This window comes from Cervus elaphus, chromosome 1 (genome assembly GCF_910594005.1).
Source record: "Cervus elaphus chromosome 1, mCerEla1.1, whole genome shotgun sequence".
Classification (NCBI taxonomy): Eukaryota; Metazoa; Chordata; class Mammalia; order Artiodactyla; family Cervidae; genus Cervus; species Cervus elaphus.
Genome location: NC_057815.1, coordinates 48,925,845 through 48,951,324, shown reverse-complemented (window position 1 = coordinate 48,951,324; position 25,480 = coordinate 48,925,845). Strand labels below are relative to the sequence as shown.

At 49.6% G+C, this 25,480-nt stretch overlaps 1 protein-coding gene and 1 non-coding gene across 8 annotated transcripts in view; both read right to left on the bottom strand.

Annotated features, from left to right (window-relative positions):
* Window positions 1-25,480, bottom strand: part of PLEKHA7 (pleckstrin homology domain containing A7) — a 212,394-nt gene that overhangs the window by 186,524 nt on the left and 390 nt on the right. For all 7 annotated transcript variants that reach the window (XR_006341068.1, XM_043901957.1, XM_043901965.1 and 4 more), the window contains exons 2-3: window positions 25,376-25,452; window positions 25,226-25,283 (exon numbers count right to left, since the gene is read on the bottom strand). Coding sequence is in view for 6 of the 7 variants with exons in the window: in XM_043901957.1 (XP_043757892.1) it covers window positions 25,226-25,283; window positions 25,376-25,452 (135 nt within the window). In the remaining variant the exon portion in view is untranslated. The remainder of the gene's footprint in view (window positions 1-25,225; window positions 25,284-25,375; window positions 25,453-25,480) is intronic.
* LOC122703572 lies at window positions 15,990-16,096 on the bottom strand. The gene has a single exon (XR_006343524.1). It is a non-coding gene; the product is annotated as a U6 spliceosomal RNA (small nuclear RNA).

The window sequence follows — 25,480 nt, the reverse complement described above, 5'->3', positions numbered from 1 at the left end:
AAACTTTTTTAAAAGTCCTGACACCCTCCTAACTCTGTGGTGGCATCTTCTTTGACCAAAAGAAGAGTCTGGGCATCCTACACCACAAATATCCTGGGTGCCAGCCAACTGGGCACCTCCTCACCCTGTCTACATGTTCCTTAGTCTAGCCTGAGCTTCTCAAGGCAGATGCCTCTGCCCCACTCACAGGTTAACAGGCTAACGTGGAGAGAGAGAAACCTTAGTGTAAACTAAGGTGAAAGGCGGCAGGAGAGGATGCTTGGGTGTAAGTTCTACGAGTACAGACAACTTTGCTTCATTCATGGCTGTGCTCCCCAGCCTTCACAACACGGCAGGCTCATAACAGCTTCTCATGACATACTTGTTGAATAAATGAATGAAAGCACCAATAAAAGGATGTCACAAAGCCTTAGTGAAAGGGGGTCAGGGAAGGTTTCCTGAGACAATGTCTTAAGGATGCATTAGGGACTGCAACAGCAAAGGCACAGAAGGAAGAAAGTGCTAGAAACACTATGATGTGGTTGGGTTGTGTTCAGGCCAAAGTGATCGCTGTGATCCCTATAGGATGCAGACCACATAGAGAGAAGCCCCAGGTTAAGAACACCTTGGAAGGCCCTGATCTGAAGGCACGATATAGTATGAGGTCTTTGGGCCCCTGAAGAGAGGACAGGACAACCAGCTGAACCAAGTACACTCGCCGGAGTTCAAGCTGCTTCACGGCAGGGCCCTCAGGAGGCACAGGAGCAAGGCACTGTGCGGGAACCTGCACCAACCACAGGTGCCAGGCCCTGCTGGGGAGGCAGACGGCCAAAACGAGCCACAAACACAGTGAGCATGTGAGGGAAGGGCAGCCTGGGAATGCTGCAACTGCTTGGGGAAGATGGGAGCAGGACCGTGTCACACCTTGTACAGTCACCACACCAGGGACCCTGTGACTGGCCAGAGCAGAGAAACCAGAAAAAAAGCCCATCATCTATTTCACTTTCACTTTGAACACAGAACTGGGAAGAAGATGCCCAGGCCCAGGAGTGGAGAAACCTGGCTGGAGTCCCAGTTACCACCAATGACCTGAGTGACCTTGGGCAGGTGATCTTACCCTGGGGCTCAGCTTCCCCACCCATAGCCCCAGTCCAACCAGCCCCTAACAGCCAGGCTTTAATCAAGTAAGTAATGGCTCTGCATAGTACTTTATAAAGCACCTACTGTGTGCTTTTCCTTGTTCCAAAGGGGAGGCAGGAAAAGGACAGGCCCCGACTCTGCCTCCAGGGAAGGTTTTAACCAGGGGCCCAAACAGGCAGGGCAGGAATCCAGGGTGTACATTCTTGGGACATTCTCCAGCCAGCCTGACTGCCCAGCCCAGTCCAGGGAGGGGGAGAGGAAGTGGAGAGCTGTTTTACCATCCATCAGATTAATTGTCCCAAATGGGAAATTTACAGCCCTCCTACAGCCTCCTGTGTATCCCATAATCTCCCAAGGCCCTAATCTCCTAAGAAAGAATGTGAGCGCTGTAATCTTTCCAGCCCACTGTTCTCAGGGGCAATGCCTTGTAAAACCTCAGTTCCTACCAGTAGTGGTCATTCCCGATCAAAAGCCCTTTAGCTGGGGGCTAGCCAGGGCCTGACTCCACCCACCAGGAGCCAGCGCAGCTGACCTTGGCCTGAGACATGGGTCTCAGCAAGAAGACCTGCCCAACCAGCCCCTTTGGTAAATACAACTCGGCTCTGTCCTCTTTTACCTTAAGAGGAATAGCCTGCCGAGAAGCAGAACCAGGAAAAAATGGAATCTCGGCCGACTCACGCATGGGGCCAGGTGAAAACCTGGGCGAGGTGTCAGGCGTTGGTTCTAACCTCAGCTCGCCCTAAACCTGCCAGTAAAGCCACTTCCCATGTGGGCCTGCCCTTACCCTGAGAAATGAAGGGAATGTAAGACAGCCTCCCCCAGATTTCTCACCCTGCCCCTTCCTGACCCACGCCATGTCGAACTGTAGTCAACCTGCTTCCTTTCAACCACCAGAGAGCTTCGTGCTCTCCTGTCAGGAACAGAAGAGTCTTCCAGCTGGGGGGCAACACCCCACCCCAATAAGGAGACTCCCTACCCACCCCAGCATCTGATTCTCTCCCTCATGTCATATGTACCCCACACACGCCCCCGACTCCTCCAGGCCTTTGCCGCCTTCCCCGCATAATGAAATCTTTGTCTAGGTCCTACTCAAATGTCACTTTCTCCATGAAGGTTTCCTGGATCCCTCTCTTTTCAACACCTGTCCCAGTCTCTCCTTCTGACTCTTTATTCATGGGCCCTTAAAGGCAGAGGACTCTCCTGCTTATCACCAGTGATGGGAAATTCACTTTGTCACAAAACATTTCAGAGGACTGTGTACAAACCTGGAGCCAGTTCTCCAAGACACTGGCACCTAACAGGTCCCCTACCACCACTGGGTGAAGTTTCCTAGACACAGGACGCCCAAGCCCCTTGAAGTTGATTATGCTCCTAGTGGTCAGAGCTGCACCCGTTACCAACCAGAATTTGAACCCTCTCTCCTTGACAAAGCATTTTGTCACTTACTACCTGATGAAAGGCTAATGGGTGAGGGGCTGACGTGACCCTCTTTACAGAGAGAACAAATGCACCATCCAAGGTCACACAGCTGTAGGCGGCTGAGCCAAGGCTCAAACCTCGGTCTTCTAATCCTGATTCTAACCCTGTGTTTGCTCCACCACCCCTGGAGGTACCTGAGTCTGCTGAGGAGACCTGGGTTTGGGAGAGAGAAAGCCTAAACCCTTCCTTTCTGTACCCTCTCCCAGGACCCACACCTGGAACAGCAGAGACACAGCCATAGGCAAGGGCTCCGGAGCAGAGGAATGATAGACAGCACTTACTCCATACTCTCCACTGCTTCCATCCGGGCTTGATTACCTCTGGTGACAGTATCTCACTATGTCCCGAGATATGTTAGAAGGTTCTGTTAAAAACCTGGAGCCAAGCCTTTCTGTAGTTTTCCCAGAGAATAAGACTCTTCTACATGACAGTCCTTCAAATATTTGCAGCCAGCCCTCATTTCCCTGGGAGCCTCCTCTTGCTCACATGAAACACCCCAGGTTCCTACGGATGTTCTTCAGGATACAAGGTTTCCTGTGCCCAACACAATCACCCCCTTGGAAGGGCTTCACCTAGTCACATCCCTCTTATAAGGGTGATCCCAAAAGGGACCCCAATCCTCCATGTGTGATCTCCCCTGAGCAGAAGATCACCACCTTCTCCCATGTCATAAGCACCACACGTCCATCCATGCAGGCTATAACAAAATTAGCATTCTGGCTGGTCACATCATCCCTTTGACTCCTATGAGTGACTCCTTGGTCACTCAACCCCTCTGCCCAGTGCTGCACCTCCCAGAGGGCCCTGGCCGTGCTGGGGCATGGATGAAACTCATTTTCATCAGCTGGATACAACAGAAAGTGCAGGAACTTTGGAGTGAGACCTGGGTTGGAGTCCTGATCCAGCCACTTATTTACCTAGTGACCCAGACAACTTACTCACCGTCTCCAAATTTCTACAAAACGGGAGAACATTTTTACTTTGGCAGGCTGATCTTAGGAATAAATAAGATAAAGTATGGAAGCACCTATCCCAGAACAAGAGCTTGCCCAAGGTCAAGTAACTGACTGGGTTGGGATAAGAGTCAACTCAAGTTTGCCAACCCAACGCTTTGTGGCCTGAGGCACCACGCTCCAGCCTCACCCTGTTTTCTTTGTCCCACAGCCTCTCCACACTAAATATCATCTTTGGTTTGTCTTTCTCCCTGTGCTGGATGGTAAATTCCTTGACAACATCCTTGTCTTTGTAGCCACAGAATCTGGCATGGTGCCACCTGGAAAAGAGTAGGAGCAAATGAATGCTGATAAATGAATTAGAAGAAATTAATTAAACTGATGTCAAGAAGACAGGCCCCAATCCCATCACCAGGGACTAGATAGTAAGAAGTATTCACTTCATAAGGGCTTTGAGGTTCTGAAAGCCAGCACCATGCCAGCACTACCTGGTCCCCCTAGAACAGGGAAGCCCATTTCACAGCCCCATTCTCTCCGTGGGTTCCTCCCTCCCCATGATGTAATAAAGTTCTGCCTTCCCCAATCAAGAAATATCCAAGACTGGTGACGTCCTAGAACCAGGATGAGCTGAATGTACTTACATGAGCATTGTTTGGGATGGTCCCTGAGATGCATAGGTCCTATGTGGGGGAAGGTTGGTGCCAGGGTTTCTCCAGCCCCATATCACCAGGGCTTCATTAAAACTATCTTCTCCCTATTCTCAGGTAATTCGTAATGGGGAGGGGTGGGGAAAATCTGTTCATATTCAACAGGCTATCTCAAAACCATCCAAGCCACACTTGAGAGAGCACTCCTATCTCCCCATCTGTGTCACTGCTTGATGCCACACGGCCCCTGTGACCCCAAATACTAACAGTTCTCTACAGCCTGCTGTGAGTTCCCTTTTAGAGCCTTGTCCAGTTATTATTTCCAAGGCTCTAGAGTCAGTAAGAGCCTTGATAACATCACCTCTGAGCCTTAATTTCCCTATCCCATCACAGGGACACTCAATCATCAACCTCAAGGTTAGAATATGATTAAGACTGAAATAACCATTTTGGCCATGAGCAACACACAACAGGTGTTTGTTCACTCAACCTTGGCTTCTTTCCTTCCAGTCTATTATATCCTGGGCCCTGAATCACACTGTTGTCCTGGACATGGCTCAGCTCCAATTCTGCAGAGAGAACCTCAAGAGATGGATGCCGTCTCCTCCAGCCACTTCAAGTATTTGTATGGCTTTGAGAACTCAATGGGTATTTAAATACCAATGGTGGTTAGCAGGTAAGCTCACCCATTTTAATTTCGTGTAGTCAATGTGGGTAGGCATGATAGAAAAATGTCCATTTTCAGGTAATTCTCCACAAGGGGTGACTGGAAGCCAACAAAAAAATAGAGGGACACCATGCCATCCCCACACTGGAAAGGAGACACTGGGGACACCTGAGGCAGAGCAGCCAAGGCCTGTGCTTCTTGGGGCCAAGCGGGGAGACATCACTTAGTAGCTGATGGGCTTCTCAGGTAGAGTACCAAAGAAAGACTATCACAGAGTTCACTGAACTACTGAATAAATTCATTCAACAATTATTTTCTTTCACCACACAGAAAAAGGAACCATGTGAAGCGATGCACCTGTTAACTAGGTTGATTGTGGTGACCATTTCATAATGTGTATATATATATCAAAACATCAATTAGTACATCTTAAATATACATAATTGTTATTTGTCAATCATATCTTGTGCATACATGCTAAGTTGCTTCAGTTGTGTCCAACTCTTTGTGACCCCAAGGACTGTAGCCCGCCAGGCTCCTCTGTCCATGGGATTTTCCAGGCCAGAATACTGGAGTGGGTTGCCATTTCCTTTTCCAGAGAATCTTCCCAACACAGGAATCGAACCTGTGTCTCTTACGTCTCCTGCATTGGCAGGCAGGTTCTTTACCACTAGCACCACCTGGGAAACCCCCAATCATACCTCAAACAAGCTAAAAAAAATTATTTTCTGAATACCTACTTGATCCAACCACTATTCTAGGCACTAGAGGTATAACCTTGAACAAAGTAGGCACTATTCTGTGTCATCATGGACATTAAATTCTAGCGGGAGACAAATTAAAATTGTAATATGATCAAGTTGAGAATTCTTTAAAAAAACAAAAAAAAGTAGGGTTAAGGAAATAGATTGTGCTGGAGGAGAGGACTCAAGAAAGGCCACCATGAAGGGTGACACCTGACCAAAGACCTGAAGACAATACAGGAGCAGCAGGCCATGGGGATACCTGAAGGAAAACATTCCAGAAAGAGGGAACAGTGAGTGTGAAGGCTCTGTGGCGGGCTGTGCTCTCATGTTTAAGGAACAGCAAGGCTGGAGCAGAGCGTCAGGGAGAACAGAAGGAAATGAGGTGACGTGGGGGTGAGGGAGCAGGCGGCACAGGGCCTCCTACTGTGAGGGCTCTGGGGTCCGTGTGAGATGGGAGCCCTTAGGTGGTTTGAGCTGACCCAACTTCTGCTGAAGAACAATCTCTGGCTAGGAAATAGCAACCCACTCCAGTGTTCTTGCCTGGAGAGTTCCATACAGAGGAGCCTGGCGGGCTTCAGTCTATGGGGTCACAAGCGTCGGACACCACTGAGTGACTAAGCACCCCACCGTGTCGGGGAGGGGGAGAGAGACACGGGGACCAGCTAGGGGGGTAACGCGGCAATGCAGGCAGCAGATGACGGTGGTGAGAACCGGGATGGTAAGAGGCCATGGGAATGGTCTGATTCTTGACATATTTCAAAGTAGAGCCATTCCATTTTTTAAAGTTCCCTGGAAATGTGTCTATTGCCAAGTAGTCCTGGGCTTTACCAACTGCTTGTACTGGGAAGACCAACAGACAAACTGAATTTGGTCTACTGAGCCCCAGCCTGGGCAACAAGAATGGAAAATGCATCAGTGCAGGGCTTCAGGCAGGAAGCCACGTGACTCCGTGTGAGTGCCAAGGGAGGTGGGGACGCTGTCACCAGGCCAGGAGGGGCTTCTCCTGGCAAGACTCACCACTACTCCCACCTTCCTTCAGACTCTACCCCATTCCACCCCCAGCGTCTGAAGGGCTGTGTGACTCAAATGCAAGCTGCTCCTGGCTTTTCAAGGTGGAAGGAGAAGTCAAGGAAGCCCAGTGAGGCACCTGGGGTCTGGGTCCAAGACCAGCTCCTACCTCCCACCCCCCACCCCACCCCACCTCCGCTATGTGACTCTGGGTAAATCATTTACCTCTGGATCTTAGTTCCACAAGCGTAAATGAGAATCATAACACACCACCCGGCCAGGGGAGGGTGGGGAGTCCTTCTTGTGAGGTTTCAGTCAATTATAGGTACCATGCTCTGCAAAAGCTGGCTAAGAATCGTGACACACCAGCCCTTCCGGCTGTATATAACCTTGGACTTAGAGCCTCCCTGGTCCTGTGTTCTCATCTATGAAATGGAGGAAAATGACACCTTTTAGGGCTACCATGAGGGTCAAAGCAAATAAGCCATAAAAAGTGTTGATCACAGAAAAGCACCTCAACGGCTCTCAAACAGCTGTGAGCCACTCCTACAGGCTCACTGTTCCCAGCAATTTTAAATGTGGCCTCAGGCTCCAGGTCACCAGAAACAGTCAGCACCCTGGGTCACCTGCGGAGGCTCGTGCTCTCTCAGCTCTGGAAGTTCTCCCTGCGGACGACGCCGGCCTCCCAGGGCCATTCGGGTGAGGGGCAAGTGAGCACACAGTAGGTGCTGACCAAGTGGTGGTCCTGGGGCACCCTCCTGACTCAGGATCGCAGACCCAGAAACCACCACCAGGGGTCACGGATAGATGGTTTCACCTCACATTCCTGCAAACAGCATCTCCACACAATTTCCATCACACCCACAATCTCTGTTAAAGTTTAAAAGTCCTATGCAAGGACCTTCAGCACATAAATTACTAGGCACAGAAATGAGTCCTGAAGGCCTCAGAGAAATCAGGATGGACCAATGAAGAAAGAGGCAAAGAAAAGTAAAAGCCTTCTCTGTTTTTCCTCTTTTCTACCATCTCTAGGTGGGATTTAGGAAGGTGGAGGGAAGATGAACCAGGGAATCTAAGGGTGTTACTGTCTGTAGGATAATCGAGTCTATGAGGAATTATGATACACTGTGGGCAACAAAAGCCTAAATGTAAAGAGTTTTTCCTCCAAGTCTTCTTCTCTTGGAGTTACTAAATGCATAGGTTCCATTAACCTGAATCCATTCACCCATTTTTCACGCCCATATTTCTCCTACTCTCAGTCCCCATACCCTCAATCAGCAGCACACCAGCCTGGGAAACAAACTTCCTCTGTCAGTGGGGTGGGGCAGAGGCCCCCAGTGACAGGACTTCTGCTCGAGGCCCAGGGCTGAGGAGGGACAAGATAAGGAAGGTAAGGCCACCCTTGGCAGCTGCCCCGTGGAAGGCCCTGGCATGTGAACGAAGGGAGAGTGGTTCTCGCACTTCCAGGGGCTCGGGTTTTAACTAGGTCACCCCTTGGACACTCACACCACCTCTCACTCTTTATCTCCATCTCCTTCTATTTTAAGGCAGGAGCACTGCCAGGCAGTGGTGTAGGTTTCCCAGCCTCTCTTCCTCTGGAGGCCAAGCCCTCACCTGCCAGGTGATGGCTGGGATGTCTCACAGGCTTCAACCCGCTTCCTTCAGCCGCATCTCTTTGGACTCCTGAACTGGAGTCTGGGAGAATGACCAGCACAGCCAGGATATCCCACCTTCCTCCCCCATAACCATGGGGGTCGGGGGAGGCCTTACACCCCTTTTTAAGCCCAGATCCACGCCACCCTCAGGATGAAGCCCCAACTCCTCAAAGCAGTCCTCTCTGCAGCCTCCTTCCTCTCTTGATGTCCTTGAACATGTCACACTCTTAGCTAGCTCTGCCCACTCTGCTTTCTCTTCCCTGAATATCCAGACTCTGTCATTACCTAGAAATTCCCTGCTTGTTCTTCAAGGTCCAGCTCAGGCTCCCCCATTCCCCCAGCAAGCCTGCCCTGGCCACCCCTCTCTGTGCCTCTCCAGTCCGCATGTTTCCCTTATCCAGGCACTTGCAGAGTCTCCTCCAGTTGTTGACACATCTGTGTCCCCACCAGAGAACAGGCTCTCAGGCTCCCTGAGGACACTAGTGGCACTCTGATTCCTCAACTAATGCCTATGACCTTCTGGTATACCAGATACCTGCTGAGAGCCGGTGATATAGCAAGTGAACACAACAGACAAAATGCCTGCCCGCATGGAACCCATATTCTAGCAATAATAATAGCCAACACTCCAGAGTGCTTCATATATTCAAGACTATTCCGAGTAATCTTAATTCATTTAATCCCCACCACAATTACTAGTATCCCCATTTTACAGAGGAAGAAACTGAGGCCGCAGATTACATAATTTGCTCAGGATCCATAAACTAGTAAGTGGGAGGGAGGGCTGGGGTTCAAATCCAGGCGATCTCGTGCTGGACCATGCTCCCAATCACTGGGCCTTTCTGCCTCTCAAGGCTGTTTTCTCTATTCTGCTTTACCCATTTTGATATCCCCAGCCTCCAGGCCAGGGCTTGGCGCACTGAGAGCTCAGTGAAGGTCTGCTAAATGAAGGGATCTCCTTGAACAGTGGAAGCTGGCTCCCTGCTGGAGGCACCCGCTCCTCCTCCAGTCCCCACTCAGTCCAGCACACAAGACCCCTCAGCCTTCCCCGACACATCCACCACTGAACTGTTTCCCCGGATGCTCCTCTCCATGTGGGCCCTCAGCACTCACCTGACACTTCATCACACACCACCTGACCACCTACAGCCTGAACCTGTGTGGGCATCTTACTTGGCCAGCCCCCTGAGCCCCCTACTGCCCCCAGAATACAAACAGCATGGTTTGTATACACACACAAAATAGACACAGAAACGCTAAACTGAATCTCACCTCCCCTCTCCATTTCTCTGTTATCACTGGAGCTATTTTCTCCCTTTCCCCAGGGGAAGCAAGCCAGAGCCTGGTCAGAAACAATCTCTGCTGCAACTATACCCAAACTGCCTAAATCCAAAAGCCAAAGTCATAATTAGGGTGTAGCTTTCCCAGGTAGCTCAGTGGTAAAGAGTCAACTGCCTGCCAAGCAAGAGACGTGGGTTCAATCCCTGGGTCGGGAAGATCCCCTGGAGAAGGAAATAGCTCCTTATTCTTACCCGCTCCAGTATTCTTGCCTGAGAAATCCCATGGACAGAGGAGCCTGGCAGGCTACAGTTCATGGGGTTGCAAAAGAGTCAGACACAATCTAGCAACTAAACAACAACAAATGGTTAGAATCAGCAGGTAGAGTTGGCAATTTTTTGCTTGGGCAAAACGCACATTCAATGCTGTCTATTAGAAGACGCTCATAACTGAGAATCTGAGCCGGGAAATGTCCACAGGTACCCTCTGTGTGGATCAGAAGACAAGAGTCCTTGCAGGATGTAAGTCAAGGAATCACTCAAATGCACTTAGACCAGCACGGCCATTGCAGAAAAAAGACAAATTCCTTAGAAATACTTGCTAAAATTTATGTTCTGGGGACTGAGTACTAACACGTATCATTCTCAAGTGAGCAGTGCAAAAGTCCCAGGAGTCAGATGCCAGCATTGCCCCATTTTATTCAGAGGTTAAATGAAATGATGGGGCCACAAAGCTGTGCTGCCTGTGCGCTCACCCACAACCCCAGGGCTGCCCTATCTGAAGTCCAGAGGGGAACAGCTGAACCGTGTGTGAGAGCTGAACCCAGGTGAAAGCACTCCACACTCAGGGTCCCTCCGCCGACCCCACTTCCTCCCCAGGCAGATACAGCCAGGGCCAGGAGGGGGATAGGCCTGGGCCACAACCAGCTCCAGAAAGGTTGGGAGGGCTGGGGGTGGCGTGCGGTATCAGTCTGCAGGAAATAGCCGAGTTACCAGGCCATCACACAAGCACTGGCGGGTTGTGGATCGGTCAGCACCCACTGAGGTTCCCCTGCCCCTCTGCTTCTGCAGTGACGTGAAAGTCACTCAGTTGTGTCTGACTCTTTGCAACCCCATGGACTATACAGTCTGTGGAATTCTCCAGGCCAGAATATTGGAGTGGGTAGCCTTTCCCTTCTCCAGCGGATCTTCCTGACCCAAGAATCAAACTGGGGTCTCCTGCATTGCAGACGGATTCTTTACTAACTGGGAAGAGTCAAGGACATTTCTGCTCACTCCCCCAGGTGGCCAGCGGTCCCATCACCACCCCCCTCATGAAACCCTGAGGCAACTATGGAAAAAGGAAAGCCCGTCACCTTCTCCCTGCTTCAGTCCACAAGCTGTCTCCATTTCCTCCCACCAGGAATATCCCAGGACAGGGACCCGAGCAATAACCCGCAGGCTGCGGGAAAGAACTAGATGTGAGGTTTTCACTCTCCTCCAAAGGCCAAACCTTTTCACAATGAAGAGGAGCTGACTTTCAAAATCTTCTTTCCACTTTGGGTGGGACTAGGGGAGGGAGGTGTCCATCCCTAAAAGAAGGCAAGTCAGAAGCAAAGGCTTTTGGTTTAAAGGATCTGTTTCCTCTCCCAGACCCAACCCACCATGGAGCACAGTGGAGACAGGCCAAACAGGTACAAAGGGACGGTGAGGACCAACAAAGGACAGCTGGGGCTGATCCCACCCCTGCCACCTAACACCCGCGCCATGCGTTCCGTAACCCACCTTGTCTATAAAATGAGGATAGAAATAGGACCTGCCCCATAGGGTTGGTATGAGGACTATGAGCTCACGTCTGTTAAGCCCCTAGAGCAGTGCACATTGTCATTCAGTTGCTCAGTCGTGTCCAACTCTGCGAGCCCATGGACTGCAGCATGCCAGGCTTCCCTGTCCTTCACCATCTCCCAGAGTTTGCTCAAACTCATGTCCATTGAGTCAGTGATGATATCCAGCGCACACAGTGTGCACTAGATAAACATTTATAAAAGAAAAAGTAAATAAGAACTCAACAAAAGCAACTGGCTTCTCAGTGTGACAGTCCTCCTGCCCCAGCGTTCAGCTTACTGTACCCCCAAACCAAGCAAAATCCAACAAAGACCTGAAAGAAAAAAATTCTCGAACCTTTCCATGAACTCAAGGAGGCAATCTAGCATCAACCAGGTCCTCTCTGCCCCAAGGAGCAGCTTCAAAAAGCCCAGCAAAAAAAAGAAAAAAAGAAAAAAAAAAAAGCCCAACAAGAACACTGCACAACACTATTATTGCATCTGAAATCACTGTGCTCCTCATTTCAAAATACATGGAATAAAATACATGAAATAAAAAGAGTGTGCTTTGGGTTTTAATTTAAATATCTACCTGTTCAGAGACTGGGAAGCCCTCTCCCAAAGCCCTCCCCCAAAGAATTACTAGCCCCCCAGCCCAAGTTTTAGAAACGATATAGTGCCAAACCCACCAACACATGCTGCATTTTCAGGTGAAGAGGGCTGGGAGAACGTCGAAGCAGAGGCCAACTGAGCTCTCCCCAGCTCCCACCTACACACTAGCGCTAAAAAAAAAATGTGATTATTCAAAGCCTCAGCAAGCGGATGTAATTTCAGGTACCGCCAATTCTGTTTAGAAAAGGATTAATGGGTACAGTGATTATAGATATTTAGCTTCACAGCATTCATGTGTCTATTTTTTAAAAATCCCCAGGTTAGAATGTGTTGAGAAAAGAAACCTTTTCAAAGGCTTTCATGGGCAGTGGAGGGAATCATTTACCCTCCCTGGGACCCTGACTTTGCATCCCTCCTCACCCCTTCAGTTTACAACCCCAATTTACCCCTAATTCCAGTCAACCCTCTCTCCTCGTGTGCCTGCCAGCGTCGAGGGGGTCAAGCCAAACGTCAAGTCTACAAAGCCACTCTGATTTGGCTGAACACTGACTCACTGCCTGACACTGTCCCCGGGGAGCTGGTGAGCCATTCAGGCGCTGAGTCACAGTCCTGCCCCCGTCCCACCTCCCCCAGGACCAGCTCAGGAAAGACTGTAACGCCAGACTCCTCTAGGACTCATCAAAACAACTGTCTGCCGGGATGCATTTCTTCTCCCACACAGAGGAAGCATCCCCATTTCTCAACTTAATCACAGCCTGCTTGCCTGCTCTGGCTGGCAATGTCAATCACTCACAACCACCCATCCGTCACCCCTGCCCCTCCTCCTCCCTCAAGAGGATCTCTGAGTGATCGTAGGGTTCTGAGATGTAGAATGGCTAGTCCGCCCACCAGGTAGACATAGTCCCCACTCAGTGGTCACCCCAAAAGACCAGCCACCCCGCCAATGCTGCCAACAGCCGCCAACAGCATCATCTGGGCAGTGGGGAGAAGGGAACTCCCAAACTCCACAGAGGAAACCAGAGGCCCCAGGGAGCCTGGCCCTCCAGGATCTAAGCAGGGTCACAGGCTAGGCATTACGGAGAGCTATATCCACTGACTCGCTCAAGGCCTTTCTCACAGCTCCATCGAATGAATCCTGATGGATGTCCTCTCTAAATGAAAAGCCTCACAAGGCCTACAGATCCATTATGTGCCAAACAGCACGCTAGGAGGCTCAGGTAGGCCATCACGTTTCATTCTCAAGTAACACTTGGAAGGAACGGAGCGCTTCCATCCTTGCACAGACAGGGAAGCTGAAGCTCTAAGATGTTTTCATTTCTAGGGTCTATAAGCACCCACAGAGCTTATAATGACGCAGATTCCCAGCCCACTCCCTAGAAGATATGCCTCAGCTTCTACTTCGGGTCGACCCTCCCTGCTCCCTCATCGAGTGCTCTGATACAGACACCAGGGTTACTGCTTCTAAAACAAAGAGTCTAGATACCCAGCCAGGCAGTGCAAACACTAACGCCAACACCCGGGAGCCCTCTCCATGGCGGTGCTGGTGGATGGGGAGGAAATCAAAACTGTCCATTTGGAAAATGTGTCAGACCAGAAACCTGTTCACCTTCTCTCAGGTTGGACACACACACGCAGAGCTTCGAGGAATCATTTCTTTGATATTTAGCAACAGCCATTTAGTGCCCTTTCTTTTACAGATAAGAAAGCACAATTCTCCCTCCTGTTAGCCTGATCTCAGGAGATTTTCCCCAAGGGGACAAGCTCTGTCTGCTGACTGTGCTGCATTTACACCATAGGAGGAGGCTCCCTTTATGGGAGTAGCAGGAATGCTAGTTACACAGCATGCACGATCTGCCAGACGCTGTTTAAGCCACCAGGACAGGCATCTTCCCCGTTTTACAGACAAAAAGACGTCTGAAGACACAGAGAGCTTTAAGTGACCTGCTCAAGTGGGCAGCAGTGCTAAGATCACAACCCAGGCACTCAGACCCCAGAATTTGCATTCCGTAACTCCCACACAGCACCACCCCTCAGACACAGAAGTTGGGGGAATCCCAAGGCAAAACCCTCAATTATGTCACAATTATGTCACTCTCCTAAAGCCCAGCTACTGGTGAAAGGTGATATCCAGGCCCAGTTCCTACTCAACTCAGTGCCAGCCTCCTAGGGGCGCAGACAGGCACGCACATACCCTCAGCCCCAGCCCCTTCGCCTTTCCTCCACCGGCCTCCCCAACCTCAGGTTGCCCTCTGCTCTGCTCCACAGCGGCTGGCCTTCACACTCACCCCCTGATGCTCCCTAGGGCTCCCTTCTCAGGCTGCCAGCCCCGTCATCCACACTGAAACTGCCCAGTGTTCCTCTCCTCTCTCAGACTGGGCAGCGCTGGAGGACGGAGACAGGGACCTCCGTCTCACTCCACATCACCCCGTGTGGAGACTGGCCTACAGCGGATGTTCATCAGAGTCTAGATGAATCCTGGGTCAAAAGCCAGCCCGCCTCTGCTTAAACGCTCCCCCAGGAAGGTGCTCTCTCTGGACACGCTCTGAACTCGGTTTGGAGAGGACAGGCTTATTGCACAGGTTACTACATTTAAGTACAACATTGCTCTGCTTCCATGCCTCCAGGGAAAGAGACAGTCTCATCTTTTACTTCATCCAAGGGGTGAGAACACAGGAGCCATGCATCCAGGGGCCCAGGCATAGGGCTGAAATGGGATCTCTGCCCGCTTCATACCCCTAGCACGCTGCCCACCTCCCCACCTTCTCCCCACCCCCCATCCCTCACTGCAGTGTTCCAGGAAGCACAGGAGGTAGCCAGCAGCCCCTGAAGAGCCTGCGTGCTAACTTCCAGCTGTCAGACCTCACAAGGCTGAGGTCGCTGCCTTGGCAGGAAAAGCCCCTGAAAAACCCTGAGAACCCTGGCTGTTACGTTGGAAATGCTCTTCTGGCAGAAGCTGAAAGAGACAGCCGGGCTCTAAGCAGGCTTAAGAGGCTCATCAGCCCCTAAGCTGCGATCAGCTGACATCTGCAGGGAGGTCAGAGGACCTACTCCCCCAGAGGACCAGAGACCCAACCCACTGCCCTGCCTGGGAACCATCTACCCGGCCCATCACTCTTGTATCCTGCGGGGGACTTTCCAAGGGAGGCCCAAGGAGACTTCTGCCTCAGGGTCCTCAGGGAAGCAAAGGTACAGGGGACGAGTTTTGGGGAATAGACTGAAAAGAGTGAATTCGGGACAGAAGGAAAGGTGATGGGAGCCAGAAGACACCTTGAACCTTGGTAGAAACAGTACACACATTGTAGCCAAAACGACCCTGGTTCAAGTCCCAACTCCCCCACCAAGGCTCTGGCTTTGAAAAGATCTTTTAACCCTTCTTCCACCGCGTGCCTCAGATGCTTGTCTGATCTGTAAAATGAGGACAATAAAATAATAAAAATACCTGCTTCTAAAAAGAATGTGTTTTTCAACAATCAAGCACCATGGAGATGATTACTGTTGACATCTGTGGCCCAGGCAGCACCAGTTAATGTCTGTCCTTCAGCAGGCAGAGCTGATAACCAGGCGGCTGCCCAGATTAAGGACCGGACATCTGTGCAGCCCTCTAAATGCCCAGGAGAGAGACAAACCAGGAGCCGTCTTCATACCTCATTACCCAGGGCTCTTGGTCCCCGGGTCCCTACAGCCGGGACAAGACACCCATGGCCTTGGAACAGCATAGCTGTTGTTGGACAAGATTATGTAGTGTTTTTGTCAATTAACTTTTTATTCAGAAAAATTTCAAACCTACTGAAAAGTTGCAAGTCTAGTACAAAGAATGTCCATATACCCCTTACCCTGACTTACCCGCTGTTAACATTTTGCCCCATGTGCTCTCAATAATGTATTCTACGCCCCTGAATACACAGATGGATATTTTTGAGTTTTTTTGTCAAACACGTAAAAGCAAATACTTTAAGGACATCTTTTTTCTTTACTTTTAAGTTGTATTTTATTGTAAGCAAGTACTTTTTAAAAGAAATTTGCTTCATGAATGGAACACTTCATGAATTTGCCTGTCATCCTTGTGTAGGGGCCATGCTAACCTTCTCTGTATCATTTCAATTTTGGTACATGTGCTGCTGAAGCAAGCACATCTTTTTAATAACCATGATGGTTATGCAGTTTTTATTAGTCTAAACCAATTCCTGAGCTGACTCCTATCGTTGGCTTCCAAGCCAGGCAATCCCAGTTCAAGGGCAACAGACTCTGGCAGCAGCAGCTGAATATGATCAGGACTCAGAAATCACATACGTCTCTACCTCACCTGATAGCTGAGTGGATATCCAGAAGAGAAGCTCACATCTATTGGAACTTACTGTGAGTCAGGCAGTTGCTAAACCTTTTTATCAATTAATTCACATAATTCTCACATTTATCCCCATTTTACTAGCAAGGAAGTGAGGCTTACAGGTAGTAGTAACCTGCCAGGGTTAGGGAGCTGTACATGGAGGACCCGGAATCTGATGACTCAGATTCCAGAGCCCACGCACTAAGTCACTGCCTCCTTACACAGGTAACCACCACCTAACAACTCCTACGCATTTTTCTGCATGATAAAGTTGCCCACCTGTGCTCTGCTTCAAGAAAAGTTTGATGTTTGGTAGAAACCAATGCAATACTGTAAAACAAATATCCTTCAGTAAAAAATAAATAAATAAATGAAAAGAAAAACCGACCCTGATGCCAGGCCAGCATCCCAATGACTGTGAGGAGACCGGATTCAAGAGAGGAAGGCGTCCTGGCACAACTCAGTCCAGCCAAAAGAGGACCTGAAGTCCCAAAAGCTGCTGATGTCTTTATGGAGGCCGGCAGGAACAAGTTCATGTTTAGGAAACCACAAAGCCATACACCAAACATGATGCATCCTGAAAAAGAGCTGATCTTAACAGAAGACGTGGGAGGGGACTGTTTTAATAACTTAAATTGAGGATAAAGTCTATTTGAGTTTCTGGACAGAGTCATTTTGAGGATGTTATCCACCACCGGGTCTCCCAGGTGAGTTGGCCTTCACCCTTCTGTCATTGGGCTTCCCAAGTGGCACTAGTGGTAAAGAACCTGCCTGCCAATGCAGGAGACATAAGAGATATTTGATCCCTGGGTCAGGAAGATTCCTTGGAAGAGGACACTGCAACCCACTCCAGTATTCTTGCCTGGAGAATCCCATGGACAGAGGAGCCTGATGGGCTGGTCCATAGGGTCACAAAGAGTCGAACACAACCGAAGCAACTTAGCAGGCACGCTTCTGACATTAGAGCTGTGGCTGAAGGTCTGAGAAGCCCTGGGCTGAGACAACATGCCCACCAGCTTCTATGAACCCTGAAAAGGCTGAGTTAACACAGCACTTGACTTTAGGAACTCACTTTATATTCCTCTGAGCCCACATCTCGGCACTTAAATATGCCATAATTGTGAGCCTCCAACCTGATAATATTCATGAAGCACTCCATAAGCAATAAATCATTAACCCAAAACACTTCTCAGTGTTTTGGAAGTAAATGTTTTGACACTCATTTAAAAACAACAGACAAACAAAACCATATTTTCCCATGTTTTTTCCTCTGCCAATATTTACTTAAGACACCTTGCCAGTTCACAGAGATGCTGTTGTTTTACATGGAGCAAAAAGACTCAAACCCATGCTCTTTTCTGAAGACACAGAAAACCAGAGTAAGCACCTCACTAAATCACCAAACAGTTCATATCATGAACTGCTTTCTTAAATAAGCTCCTTTCCCCAAAGTCCTCCATTTAGGAAGCCCAAAATTTACTCCCATAAATATCAAGAGAATGAGATCTACACCTACCCTCTTCACACACACACTGCACCGCAAATCACCCACCCGTCCTTTCTCTGAAAATAAGAGCCTTAAGAAGCCACTTACTACCATTTGTCTTAAAGAGGTTTTCCCAGATCTTTTCTGGGTTGGTTTTGAGACCGTGGCACAAATCACGGCTCTTAATCCTTCCTCCAGCTCTCTACACAACAACGCTCTTGTTCCTTTCACACAGAACCTAACATTTCAATCTATGAGCCAGTTTTCACCCTTGATAAAGCAACCAGGAAATGAAACATAAAGTGTGGGATTATGCCAAGGCTTGCAAGCTGGGAGAACCTTTTCTTAACCTTCAACAACAAGAGGTTTCAGAATTTCCCTCCTAAATAGATGTAAGCTGCTAATTTCCCAGTCATTCTTTGTGGAACCATTGCTTTCTGGTTTGAAATAAAGTTGCTGGGACTGCTGTCCCCAGCAATACCTCAGCGAGAAAGATGACAAATACCTGAATGAACAGGCTGGCATGCTACAAGACAAATTTCACCACCATGAAGTTCAACATTTGTCTGGGGAGGAATACATGGCAGACGGGACAGATTTCTTCCTGGGGGTGCCCTGGAAGACTCTCCCTTGGCTGAAGGCTGAATTAAACTTCAAGAGGGCAGTTTTCTGGGCCATCCTGTATTCACAGCCTTCTATACCTAGTACCTATAGCCGACTGGGGTCCCCACGTGGACATTCTGTCACCCCTGGTTCAACCTTCACTCCTCAATTCCTCCTCTCTCCTTTTAATTTCAGACTGTGTTTGTAGAATAAAAACACACACTCTAGATATTCAGCATTATTCTAGAGAAGTAATCCTTCTGAAGGAGGCCTGAAGCCTTGGTTCATGCCTGGTCCCCAATCCCTGCCTCCAAAAGCTGGGTGCTTGTAACTGCCCACTCCCAGCCACCTCGGAGCACCCAGCTCAGCCCAGCACTGGGGCTCCTCACCCCTGTCCAGGGGCTCTGAGCCCAGCACTCTCGCCCTGTGGTGTCTTGGAGTGGGGCATGAGGGCGGTGACTCAGCCTGTGAGGTCAAAGACCTAATGTTTGCACTGAAAACGTTATATTCCACAATACAACCAGGAACCACAAGATTCATGCCAAGAATTTAAATTTTTTATTTTTCTAAACTTAGAATGACATTAAATATCGATAGCAAATAGAAATGCCATGACAAGTGGAGGGAAAGCCTGCAGAAGCAAAGAAAGGAGCTTTGTACTTTAATACCTTTAATGGCACTTTTTTTTGGGTGGTTTTTAAAACACTTTGATTTTGCACAGGGTCCTGCAAATCAGGTTTCCAGTCCTGCCCTGGGATCTGTTGCAGTCCAAAGGGCTGGGAAGAGAAAGTGGCCTTCATCCAGCGGGCACCCACAAGGAGAATGGCACCCACACAGGACAGCCCTGGAAGGCTCCAAAGCTAAAACTGAGGGCCTTCGAGCTAGAAGAGACCTTGTGCAATCAGCTGCTTCCTGCCCGGACCCTGAAGCCAGGTTACAGCAGACACTGCAGCCTGGTAACCAGGGAGGATGGGAGGCCTGGTCAAAACAGACGTCCCGCTCCCCAGACACACGGCACGAGGTTACGAGGTGAAGAAGCCAAAGGAGGCCCGGTTCCCACACTGAGTGCTGTTCTTGACAGCAAGCAACAACCTTCAAGAAGCCTGAGGTCCAGGCATCAGCCTTGACAGGTGTGGTTTCTGACGGCTTTGTTCCTTCAACTTGCCCAGTTTCCCCTACACCTCTGATCTACTTCAATACCCATGCCTACTCAGTGCCCAGGGCTGCGCTGGGCACGAAAGTCTCCGAGGAGCCAGGACCCCTCCTCTGTGCCATTCATCCTCCTTGTTGACTTAAGATCTATTCAAAGGCTGCTGTAGGGAGAACCCAACTTACAGGGTTCCATGAAACCCTGAAGACCAGCCCACTGTAATACTCTAGCTCCCAAAGCCTCTTCTAGAACTTTTCCCTCATGGGTTTCATGTTTGAAAAGGGTGTGTCTATCAAACTGTTTTCACTAAGTAATAGTTAATGGGGAATTCCCTGGTGGTCCAGTGATTAGGACACCGCACTTCCACTGCAGGGCACATGGGTTCCATCTCTGGTTGGGGAACTAAGAGTCCCAATAGCCATATAGTGCAGGGGAAAAAAATTAATGTCTCCCATTTCTTACTCATCAGAGACATGCACCAGCACCACCAGTCAGCACAGGATACCAAGGGCTACTGCCCATCCAAGGCACCTCAATCCCCAGCAAAACAGAGAAGGGGTGTGACCACGTGAGCCCTGCCTAGGCAGCCTGACTCGGCGTGATGACACATGCCACAAGGCTGCTTCAAGTATCAACATGAGCTCCCACTGGTGATCTGGGGTAGAAGCCACCACCACCACCATGGTGACCATGAAGACCTACAGTCTAGTCCCAGCTCTAACACTTCAGCCAAATAACTGAACTTTCACGAACTTGAATTTCATCATCTGTAAAACAGGATAATCCATGATTTGCTGCTTCTAGGGCCTGTCAGAAGGATCAATAAGAAAAGGTACTGGATGGGGCTTCCCTGGTGGCTCAGTGGTAAAGAATCTGCCTGCCAATGCAAGAGACTCGGGTTCAATCCCTGGTCCAGGAAGATGCCACATGCCATGGAGCAACTGAAACCATGTGCCACAACTACTGACTCTGTGCTCTAGAGTCTGCAAGCCACAGCTACTGAAGCCCGCATGCCCTAGAGCCCGTGCTCTGCAACAAGAAAAGCCACCACAATGAAAAGCCCAGACATTGCAACAAAGAATAGCCCCTGGTCCCTGCAACTAAATAAAGAAAAGACGACTCCGTGGCACCAATGAAGACACAGCACAGCCAAAAATAAATAAATAACATTTCAAAAAAGAAAAGGTACTGAAGAACATCAGCTGTCCTTTTCCACCTGAATACCCAGGATTATACAAGATTCCTCGTTGGTAAAATGGAACTAGTAACAGTTCCTACTTCACCAAGTTGTTGTGAGAATTAAATCAGATAATAGTTACAAAAACAGTTTCTGGCATTTTTCAAGGACTCAAAAAGATGGAGCTATTACATAATTGCTGGAGAAGGAAATGGCAACCCACTCCAGTATTCTTGCCTAGAGAATCCTGTGGACAGAGGAGCCTGGTGAGCTGCTGTCCATAGCGTCACACAGAGTCGGCCATGACTGAAGCAACTTAGCATGCATGTATGCACTGGAGGAGGAAACAGCAATCCACTCCAGTGTTCTTGCCTGGAGAATCCCAGGGACGGAGGAGCCTGGTGGGCTGCCGTCTATGGGGTCGCACAGAGTCAGACACGACTGAAGTGACTTAGCAGCAGCAGCATTACATAATTGCTACCACTACCATTGCTAATGCTGTTAATGACACTACTATCCCAATTACTATCATAACTTGGTCTCCGCCTAAGAGAAAGTAAAGAAGTGTTAGATTACAGGAAGTCTTCCTAGGGAATACTAGCATCATGGAGTCTAGAACCGGGAGAACCAGGAGTAGAGTCCTTGTTTCTGTCCCAAGTTAACCCCCAAATGAACCAAAAGTGCAGAAATCAAACTAAAATCCACCTGCTTTAGCTCAAGGTTTCCTGCTTCAGGAAATTTTTCTCTGGAAAGTACTCAAACATCTGCCAAATCTACTGATGCATCCTAAAAAATTCACATGACACTCTAGTCCAAAGATCCAGTAGGGAAAATACAAGCAGCTGCACAAGTGCTTTGTCCCTCTAACTGAGCCCTATTGGAAGAGGATCCACAAAAAATACAACACTCAGAAATGCTCATAGCAAATCTAAGAAAACAGACTGAAAGAATATTTTTATGCGGGGAAAAGGAGAACAGTTACTCGCCAACCCTTAAGTCTCTCAAGAAATTGTCAGGAGAGGTAGGAAATATAACCGGCTGCCATAGAGTCTCAGCTTCCCCACATAGATCACCTCTGAGCGCAGGACACTTTTCACATACTGCTTTCCCCTCGGCCTGGGAGGACTCAGTCAAGGCCCTAGGAGTTAGAGAGCCAGGTAGGGAGCCAGGGCTTGTTGAAAGATGATCACCAGGGACTTGATATCAGTTACTGAAGAAGAGTCAGCAAAAGACAGGAAGGTTGGGACACTCTTCAAGTCCCCCAGCCCAAGACTTTGCCTAGTACCTCATGGAAAAGACAGAACCTATCAGACAGGAATACCTACCTCTCCTCTCACCGACCCTATCAACCTCCTTATATCAGCTCTGGCACTCAGCCTCTTCCTTTCTGCAAATGGATGAAAGGCCTGGTTACCGTCTGAGACCAATCAGACTGAAGTCCTGGATGCCTTCCCTCCCACTATCTCTGAAACACTGCTCCAGTAACTGTCCCATCTCTTTCTTGCATCATCTGCTTCTCCATCTTTACTGGATCCTTCCCATCAAGACAAAACATGCTCTATAATCTCCCTCTACAACAACGAATCCCCCAAATGCACATCCTCTCCAGTTCTGTTCCTCAACTCCACTTTGCAACAAAACCACCTGAAAGATTCACCTATACTTACTATTTCCTCACCCCAGGTATTCTTTTCTACTTATTTCACTCAGGATTTGTCCTTTAGGCTTGTGGGACTCCTCATTCTACTGGGCTTTCTCCTACCTTTTCAGTCCTTCTCTTTTGCCGATTTCTAAATGTTACTCTCTCCCAAGGCTTAGGTGATCTTTCCTCTAAACTCTTTTTCTAAGTGATTCCATCTAATCTAGGCCTTGAATAACCTTATGATGCCCAAATGTGTATCTCCAGTCCTCTCTCTCTCCCGGGCCCAGATTCACACATCTGACTAACTGATATAGTCACAACAAAATGTAACATGGCAAAACAAGATCTCATGCTCTCCCCCACCCCTCAAACCTGCTCCCAGCCTGCCTATGTCAGTGACATGAGCACCATCCACTCAGGTGCTCAAGCCCTTGGGAGTCATCCCTGACCCTTTTCTTTCTCTCACAGACTGCAACCCAGTCACCAAGACTACTTCTCTCCATCTCCAGTGCACCCTACCACCCTCAGTCAGGCCTTCATCCACTCCTGCCTGGGCTACAGCAATAGCCTCCCACCACTGTCCCTGCACTTGCCCACCTACAGCCCACACTAGAGCAGGCAGAGCGATCATTCTGAAAATGTAAATCAGGTAACTCCCTGGCCAACCAGTGGTTGCCTGGACCCAGGTTCAATCCCTGGTTGGGGAACTAAGATCCTACAACCTCTTCTCCTGCCACTTGCTCCCTTATTGTACCACATTCCAGCCACACTGGCCTTTCTGCTCCTTAAACTTGAAGCTCTTTTGTGCCTTAAAGCCCTTTCACCAGCAGTTTCTCTCTTCTAGAAACGCTTTACCAGCTCATCAACACAAAGATGGCTCTTTCTTGTCATTTAAATTATACCTTAATTGTCACCTATTCAGAACTCCAACACTAACCTCCAACCCAACCAAACCGCCCAGTTACTTACCACATCATCTTACTTTAATTTTTTGCATGCTAGTTACCATTATCTGACATTACTCTTGTTTGTCTTTTTACTTGTTCTTCTGCTTCCTCCCCTCCCCTACTCAATTGCAAACTCCCTGAGTACCCAACCAGTGTCTGCCTCGTTCACTTCCGTAGTCGCAATGCCTAGAGCAATGTGTGGTACACAGGAGAAATCTCACATCAATAAATGCAGTTATGAGCCAGAGAAGCCCACTGACCAAGAAGTCTGAGGCCCCAGCGAGAAACAGAATATTTCCTGCCATATCAGGAAACAAGGACGTCAGTCATCAGTGATTACAGCCCTAAGGAAACTCGGGAAGGAGATACCTGCCATCTAGCAGTCCTCAGACTACAACCAGAAGCCTTTGAGGAAAGGAAGCTCAGGATGTGAAAACCAGGATCCTAGCTGAGGTGCACATGAAAAAAAGTGATTTCATTGAGCCCAGACTCTTTTATCTTCCCATACACAGAAGACACTAAATTCCTTAACTTGGGATATATGGTTTTCTTTAATTAACAATCATCTTTTGATGTTCAGACAACCTGTCCTTTGTTGCAAAACTGGCTCCTCCCCTGACCTCCTAAGCAGTTCTCTCAGGGTAACTTGACATGCTGCCTCCCAGGCTTAAGCCCTAAAAATTTCCACCAAATAAACCATAACTCTCAACTTTTAGGTTGTGACTATTTTTCAGTTGGACACCAACCAGCTCCCCAACTTCTCTCTCAGACACAAATGTGAGGTAGAACAGCAGAACAGCTATTGGTCGTTAGGATAAATCTCATACAACAGAACTTCAACCACCTGCCAGAGCCCCAAAACGGGGAGGGAGGCTCCGGGATATTGTAGACCATTCAAGTTCCAAATATGTTGCTCCACTACTGACTAGCAATGTTTCAGTTGGTGAAGAAAGGAATTCTGACTCACAGTCCCTTAACATACACCCGCGTCCATCCTTTGGCTAGTTTATTCATTCTGTGAGCAAACATTTACCGAGTACCTGCTCTGTGCCAGGCACTGGGGCAAAGGATCAAAAGCAGTTTCTGATCTCGTGCAGCTCTCCGGCGAGCAGGCAAGAGGCTGCAAAAAAACGCTGCAACCCAGGTCCACACCCAGAGTGAGAAAGTGAAGACTATACTAGTGTTCGCTTCGGAAGGGCGCCTGAACTCCCTGGGCCTCGATTTCATTCCTGCACACCTAGGTCTAGGGGACCTGCCGACTGGGGCTCCCGAGCCAGTGCGGAAAAGCTGCTTGACTACCAAAGGCTGGAGTAAAAGTCCTGGTAGAGCACTAGCTGAAGATATACATTGTCTTCGAGGAACGTAATTGGCCGACTGTTCCCCTCCCCACCCTCTCTCTCCCCCGCAGGCCCCTGCTTTGGAGCAGTACGGAGTGCGGTCCCGACTCTCCACCAACCATCCGAGAGATCGCGTCCTCGAAGATAAAAGTCCCCCAGACGAGACACCGTCCGTCTCTCTTCCTCCCTCCCAAGCCGCAGCTGCTGGACCCGGATCAGAACTCCTATTTCTGCTCTCCCCCACCCCGGCGCGCGCCAGGTTCCTCGCAGCCGGAGACCCCAGTGGGGGGGTGTGTCCGTCCCATCGCAACAGCGCCCGAATCCCGCCCAGTCGCGGTGTCCAGGGCGCAGTTTGAAGCCCCCCGCGCCCGCATCGGGCCCTACTCCGGAATCCCCCTGTGTAGATACGGCCTCCACCCCGCCTCTCCCTGGAGCCCGCCACACAAATCAGGCACAAAAAAACCTCACACGAGTACGGCTCAGTGCGCGCCAACCCGCCGGGACCCGCGCGGGGGGAGGGAGCGGGGGCGCGTCGGAAACCCGATCGGACCCTCGAGGCACAGGTGCGGGCGCGGCGCCCCCAACACTCACTCGATGAAGTAGCTGGCGCCCTCCTCCGTGAAGCCCTCCTCCCAGCCACGGGGCAAGTCTGCGGGAACGCGAGAAAAGTCCGATCAAACTTGGGCCACCCAAGCGCACGCCCCCCCTCCGAGCGCCCCACTCCTCCCGCCCGGCGCCCACCTGAGCGGATCATGTGGCCGGAGTTGACGGGCTCCCCGGTGCGCGGGTGCAGCCAAGTCGTGTAGCGGAGCTGATCACTGCGGGGAGAGAGAGGTGCACCTGTTA